The sequence below is a fragment of the Trachemys scripta genome, chromosome 11, assembly GCF_013100865.1.
Source record: "Trachemys scripta elegans isolate TJP31775 chromosome 11, CAS_Tse_1.0, whole genome shotgun sequence".
In the NCBI taxonomy this organism is placed as follows: Eukaryota; Metazoa; Chordata; order Testudines; family Emydidae; genus Trachemys; species Trachemys scripta.
The window spans coordinates 57,875,552-57,882,872 of NC_048308.1; the positions used below are offsets into that span (position 1 = coordinate 57,875,552).

Consider the following 7,321-nt stretch of genomic DNA (forward strand, 5'->3'; position numbering starts at 1 on the left):
GGGGGGGCGGGGCGCGCTCTACCCGCACTCGGTCACTGCCACGGGGGGGCGGGGCGCGCTCTACCCGCACTCGGTCACTGCCACGGGGGGGCGGGGCGCGCTCTACCCGCACTCGGTCACTGCCACGGGGGGGCGGGGCGCGCTCTACCCGCACTCGGTCACTGCCACGGGGGGGCGGGGCGCGCTCTACCCGCACTCGGTCACTGCCACGGGGGGGCGGGGCGCGCTCTACCCGCACTCGGTCACTGCCACGGGGGGGCGGGGCGCGCTCTACCCAGACCGGGTAACTGCCACGGGGGGGGGGGCGGGGCGCGTTCTACCCGGACCCGGTAACGGCCACGGGGGCTGTGCTCTGTCCCTGTTGATATTTAAACAAAAGAGGGTTTTTCACTGCAAATGTGGCATCACTGTTTGACAAGCGCTGATTTTTTCCCCTCAGTTTATTAACGGGAGATGCTTAAGCAAACTGCTGGTTTTTGCTTAGTACCAGAGTTTTGCCTTTATAACAGAACTGTATGGGACAGGCATTCGTGATAATGTGGAGATTGCACTAGGAATGGTGTTCGTTAAAAGCAGCTGCAGAGCGCACTACAGCGTTTCTGCAGCTTGCATGGGAATAGTGGCTATTTTAGACAAAAAGTTTTCGGTGATGGAAGGTATTCTCAAAAAAACATTTTTCTGATTTAAAAAAAAAAAAGATTCTCTCACCCTGTTTTTAACAATCATAAAATTGATAAAACTATAGTCCTAAAAACCTACCATCACTTTGGAGGGGCAAGCGACAAGCTATTGAGTCAACACTCTGGTGTCCAGGTTCAAAAAATGCTATTGGCATTGAGTTAAATATGATTTTCCATTAGCTCGCCTTAATACACAGGGAGAGCGCAAATCTAGATTCCCTAATTTCTATGTGTATTGGGACAATTTAAGGGGGGGAGGCTTGAACAATTTTGTCCTGTTATAAAATTGTTAATTCAATGAAAGGTTAGAAGCCTGCAAATTGGTCTTTTAATCTGATATGAAAAGCTTGAAGCAACAGGCCAATAGATGCTAAAATGTGAATCTTCTGAGGCTGATGCTGATCTTTGAGCATCATTTTCTTTTCTCTTAGGCTTCTAGACAAGCTTCAGGTATCCCAGGGATGACTCCAACAGATGAAAAGTAAGTGGCTTCCTCCTTCCCATTCATTTTAACTGAACTTTGTTGCTGATACTCTTTATATAAGTGTGTTTTTTATTCCTGTTACTCTTCCCTCAGAGATGGGAACTTGCCAGACATTGTAACCAGTGGCAGCCTGCATGAGTTCCTGGTGAATCTGCATGAGAAGTATGGCCCTGTTGTCTCTTTCTGGTTTGGAAGACGCCTTGTGGTCAGCGTGGGGTCCGTTGATCTCCTAAAACAACACATTAACCCCAACAGGACATGTAAGTTTAATTTGCTTTCTCTCAGATTCATTTCTCTGATCGCTTTTACCCAGGGTTAAATTCTGGCTCCACGGAAGTAAATGCGGGTTTTGCCATTGACTTTGAGGGAGGTAGGATTTCATTCACGGTATTTAAAGGAGTGAAATTCAGCTTGAAACTGAATGAGTGGTGTGAGCTTGAGTCTCTGCTACTGCTTATAGAGATTGCATTTAAATGATAAAACATTGTAACCATCCAGTGGTCTTTATAAAGTTAGTTTGGTGATCTTTGTCCACTTCCCAGTGAGCAAGTATCCACATCACAAACCAGCCCTCATTAAACTGAGGCCAAAGCCAGAATGGTCATGGCGAATAAGCCACCCAACCTCTCACCTCGATAGGTAGTCCCACCAGGGAAAATGTAGGAAAACCTTAACTGTGAGCTCTTTTACACTGTCTCCCCAGTGAAAATGGAAGCTCCTTCACTTTGGGTCACTTTAAAATAGATTGGAGAAAGTAGTGTGGGTTGTACTGTAGGGAAGAGAAGAACCCAGCACTGGGCTAGATGATCTTGCAGATCTCCTGACTAAATTCTATTTCTTTGTGAAAATAGAATTCTTATGAGCACTAGACTTTGATGACACGAATGAATTAAAAAGGCAAATATAGCCAAGTCCCCATGTACTCATTGGAAAGCTTGGTGTATATTCTGCATCAAGGACTCTGAATTCTCTTGCACTCTAAGGCAGCAGGACAGATTCTGTGGTAGTTTCAAATGAATTTTAAAAGGGAAGATTTTAAACATAAGAACGGCCATACTGGGTCAGACCAAAGGTCCATCAAGCCCAGTATCCTGTCCTCTGACAGTGGCCAATGGCAGGTGCCCCAAAGGGAATGAACAGATCAGGTTATCATCAAGTCATCCGTGCCCTTTCAACCAATCCCAGCTTCTGGCAAACAGAGGCTAGCGACACCATTCCTGCCCATCCTGGCTAATAGCCATTGAGGGACCTATCCTCCATGAATCTGTCTAGCTCCCTTTTGAACCCCGTTATAGTATTGGCCTTCACAACACCCTCTGGCCAGGAGTTCCAGAGGTGGACAGTGCATTGCGTAATTTTTTTTATTAAATTAAATTTGAAAATGGATAATACAATTAGTGCAGATATTAAATTTAGCTTATTTAAGAAGTCCTGTATATTTTATTTTTCTTTGTGTAGCAAAATTCTGTATTGGAAAAAACATTTGATTCATAAATATCCTACTGGGTTTTTTGGCAGCAGGGTAGGAGGGAAGTGGGGCTTTTGGCACTGGGGAAGGTGTGGCAGGTGTTCTGAGTCAGTAGGAATAAGCACATTGGTTGAATGTTTCTACTTAAAGGATCAGCAGCTAACTAGCTACCCATGGTCATGTTTAAATTGTCATCATTAGGTTTCAAAGTTACCAACTTACTGAGATGAATTGATGTAGTTCACACACGGAGCTAATTTTTCAGGCTCTCTGGAGACTCATAAGGGTCAGGACTTTTGTTTCCCTTTGAAATGAAAGCTTGGATTCCAGATCATGATTCCTTGGCAAATTCCACTGCTGCAGAAGGTGAAAGGGGGTCTGTATAATTTAACATGACACTGTTTTCCATAAGAGACGTGGCACTCCTCTGCAGATGGGTAGAGGAGTAGGTGTTAGTAACAGTAGTGCAATAAGAGCTCATTGGTTTGGCACATTGGTGTGGGATTGTATGAGAAGCAATGTTATAGCCGAAAGTAAAAGATTCTGGAATTAGATCTCCCCGTATTATATCCTGACACGATTGTTGAAGGTAGTGCACATCCCCCAGCTCCTTCACATTGACTGACACATTGTGTGCATGTCTGCAATGCTAGTGGGTAAAGTGAGGCCACAGAGCAGTAGAAGAAAGGAGAGGAGCAGCACTGTATCCATGCCTCTCTCTGGGCCTCCATCCCATGAAATAATTGATTCTAAAATGAGCTTGTGAAGCAGTAGAACAGCAATGTTGTATCCATGAAGTAAGATGTAAACAGATTGTAAGTGAGCCAGGCTGCTAACTAATTGCATTGGGGTCGGGTTGTAGTGTCATCTGATGCTGTACCAAGTTGATGACATTATCAGTCAGGGACCTTGTAACAAGTTATAACTTATTGCTGCAGTTCTCATAAAAATGGTGAGAAGAGCCAGTTGACTGTTTATGTAGCATGGCGGCACTGCACTCCAGGGAGACACTCCTAGGTATGCTAGGAGCAGCATGCTGTACTGTCACATGGAGGATCCCGTTCTGGGTCCCAGATTTCATGGAACAAGAGAGGTTTTGAGCTCTGTGGAGACCATTCCTGGAAGGAGGAAATGCCCTGTATTGCTGTCAACTTAGGAGCAGCATTGACTGAGTTCAAAGGCAACTGAGTTCATTGTCCTTATTCAGAAGAATAGGTTGCCCTACTTTTGGAAGCCTTTCAGCAGGGAGAACATAAAGGGCAAAATGAGGAAATCTCAGAGGATTCTCTAAATTTCCCATTTCTTCCCCCACAAATCTGTTTTGACTAGTGATATTTCAGACTTTTTTTTTTTTTTTTTTTTTTTTTTTTTTTTTGTTGGTTTGTTTCAGCGGATCCCTTTGAAATGATGCTAAAGTCCCTGTTGAGGTACCAGTCTGGACTCAGTGGGGATGCGGGGGAGAGTCACCTGAGGAAAAAGCTGTATGAAAACGGTGTGACCAAGTCCCTGCAGAGTAATTTTGCTGTCATCCAGAAGGTGAATTGCTTCATTTGAAGGCTTGTAGTTTGCAGGCCAGCTTGTAACATTTTCTCGGAAGAACAGCAATCTGTGGCCTTTAGTGGAGAGATTAATGGGGATAAAGGTTGGGGTAAAGGAGCAGAGGGAAGGTTGGTTGTGGAACCAGAACCATGTGCTGATTTTGAGAATGTTTTAAAATCTCAATATTCTAACTTCTGGACTTTTATTTCTTCTATTATTATTATGGAGAGGTGGTAGCTAAGTCTGATTTTTATTTATTTATTTTTTCTCTCTCCCTCAAAGTCCTCAAAAATATAATTTCCACTTTGCATTTTACATATTCCTGGTCTGAGATTGGTAAATTTGAGGTTATTTGCACAAAATTTTGCCAGAAGCTGGGAATGGGCGACAGGGGATAAATCACTTGATTGGCACACACTCTTGAGCAGGTCTGGCATCCCATCCAGAACAGATCACTGGCACTCATGCACACTGTGAAGGGACAGACACATGTATGAAGCACATTATTTTCTATATTACGACAGAGGAATCAATGGAACTGATGTTGTATAAATTGCTGTCAGAATGCACAAAGTAAACAAAGTGAAAGAAATGCCCCCCCCCCCCCCCATATTCCAGGTGTGGTTGACTTTGTTATTTGCAACAATATTAGATAGCAAGTTTCACAGAGAAATGTAATATTAGTGGTGGTAGTATCCATCTGACTGTATAAATACAGTATGAATATGCTTTTGTTTGCATTAGCTCAATACATTTAGAAGGAAGGACAGGGTTTTTTTTACATTTATTTCAAGACATTAGATACAACTAAAATTGCTGTAGTGTCTGAGTTCTAGGTATATCTCCAGAGGGTGGGAGCAGGGCAGGATTCCAGATGTTGGGATTGTACTCAGATGCAGAGCTCTTCTGTTGACTCACTCTGGCAGCCAAATATAGTAAGTCCTATTAGCTCCATCCCATGAGTACTAAACGGTTTAAGCATTCCTTTGTGGTAGAGGGAGCAGGCTCTCAGGGGTCCTATGGGGAAAAACCATAGGAACAGCCAACCTTAGCAGGAACCTAAGGCTGAGGTTTATTGTTCTTTTAATAATAATAATAATAATAATAATAAAAAAAAAACTGCAAGAAGGGGTTCCGTTTGAGCCATATCCACTGTCTGGACTGTTAAGGGCTGTGTGAGAATACTTCCTCTTTAAGGTGTGTTTCTAGAGAACAATGGGGTGAAGTGGTAGGTCAAGGAGATTATTGTAGCTTTCTGATTTCCTTTCTTTTAGCTGTCTGAAGAGTTGCTAGCAAAATGGCTGTCTTTTCCTGAGTCTCAACATGTGCCCCTTTGCCAACACATGCTGGGCTTTGCCATGAAGTCTGTCACACAGACAGCAATGGGCAGTAGCTTTGAAGATGACCGGGAGGTAATTCAATTTCGCAGGAACCATGATGCGGTAAGTCTCGGGAAGAGCCAGGAATGTTCTCCTAGATCCTGTCAATTTTCCAGGTTGATGGAATTAGCCTCAATCACTGCATAGTTTAGCAAGGGGTACAAAACGCTGGAGCAGAGGCCTTCACCTTGGATGTTCAGGTTGGTAGGGTCTCCAAGCAGGTGATTTCACCACAATTTTGTCCCAATTACACTTGGTCAACATAAAGAAATAGCTAATAAGTATATGCAAAAACAATGAGGAGTCCGGTGGCACCTTAAAGACTAACAGATTTATTTGGGCATAAGCTTATAAGTATATGATAATTTTTGTAAGGCTGAAGTTTTCTTAAGCACCTACAGGAACTGGGTATGTGCAACTGTCTTTGAAATCTGATGGCATTTGAGTGCTTAACTCACTTAAACTCTTACGAAAATCCCATCCCAAATCTTTGATTTCTGGTCCCTTCTTAAACCCTCAGTGTTGTGAATAAAGAGAACATCTGAGGTGACCACAGTTAGTCCAAGTAGAGGCCGCCATCCACACTTAGAGAACCATCATGCTACCTGCAACGGTAATTATGCAAGATTGGTACTTTGTGATCAGGAGGCACCAATACTGAGCTGAAATTGGGAATGAATGGCAATCCCTTTGTAAAGGTTTAAATGGGGCTCTGTGATAAATGCTATTTAGTTCTTATAAGTAAATGGACCACAGTTACTTTGAATCTTGGATGTTGTGCCATCTCCCTTTGACCAGCATATCTTGGATCCTTTATGGACCTTTCTAAAATCAAGAGTAAAAATATGATGTGACCTATGGTAGGATGCTACTCTAACATGCAGAATAAGTAGGTTGAATTTGTGGCCCTGGTGTTTTTGTGCCTTGGGACACCATGGCTTGGAAGTCTTTGCTAATAGAGGTAGGTTCAGCCTCCAAGAAGTGGACATATGGGAACTAATTTTCAGAGGTGCTGAGTACCACCCTAGCTGAAGTCAGTGGGAGCTGTGGGTGCTTGGCAATTCTGTAAATTGAGGCCACAGTTTCCCGCTTTTCTCCCAAAAGCAATATCTGAGACCCATCATGTGAGTTCCAGACTTCAGCCAGAATGCTGATGGCTCCAAAGATGAGGATTCGAGGGTGGAATGGAAAAAAACAGGAACCCAGTGTTTCTGTCAGATATGATAAGGGCCTCTTAAAGATTATCTGCAAAGGCTTGTTTTTAAAATTTGGGTTTGTAACCTTTTTTGCATCCTTGTGGATAAATGAGGCATACAGAGGATTTTTTTATACCTTTTATAAATATTAGGAATGTTAAGTCTTGTCTTCCCAGGTTTTGCTAGAGCAGTGGTTCTCAATTTTTTTTTGCAGACCACTTGAAAATTGCTGAGGGTCTCGGCAATGATCTTTCCAAATGTTGTTTGTACCGTTAGCTAACTATTGTAAAGCACTTTGGATAAAAGCTCTATATAAAAAAAACTTTATAATAATTAATGTTTTTTGTTCTACAAATAAAAGCACACAACTCATATTTTAATATCAGTAGTCTTACCTTTCTAATGCGATGGATGTGCCCTCTCTCCCCTGCCGCGGCAGCCCCGAGATGGGGCAGGGAAGGAGGCCCATCTCTCACCACAGCCCTAGAGCTGGGGGAAGTTGCCTCTTTCTCTGGCCGCCACAGCCCTGCACGTCCCAGATACCCCCCGCCCCCTCTTCTCACCTCACTTCCCAC

At 43.4% G+C, this 7,321-nt stretch overlaps 1 protein-coding gene across 4 annotated transcripts in view; it reads left to right on the forward strand.

Annotated features, from left to right (window-relative positions):
• Positions 1–7,321, forward strand: part of LOC117884766 (cytochrome P450 20A1) — a 21,603-nt gene that overhangs the window by 602 nt on the left and 13,680 nt on the right. For 3 of the 4 annotated variants that reach the window (XM_034785525.1, XM_034785526.1, XM_034785527.1), the window contains exons 2-5: positions 1,112–1,161; positions 1,258–1,424; positions 4,023–4,168; positions 5,446–5,613. In XM_034785525.1, the coding sequence (XP_034641416.1) occupies positions 1,112–1,161; positions 1,258–1,424; positions 4,023–4,168; positions 5,446–5,613 (531 nt within the window). Of the gene's footprint in view, positions 1–1,111; positions 1,162–1,257; positions 1,425–4,022; positions 4,169–5,445; positions 5,614–6,105; positions 6,164–7,321 lie in introns of those variants that run through there. The other variant, XM_034785528.1, reaches the window with a different exon arrangement.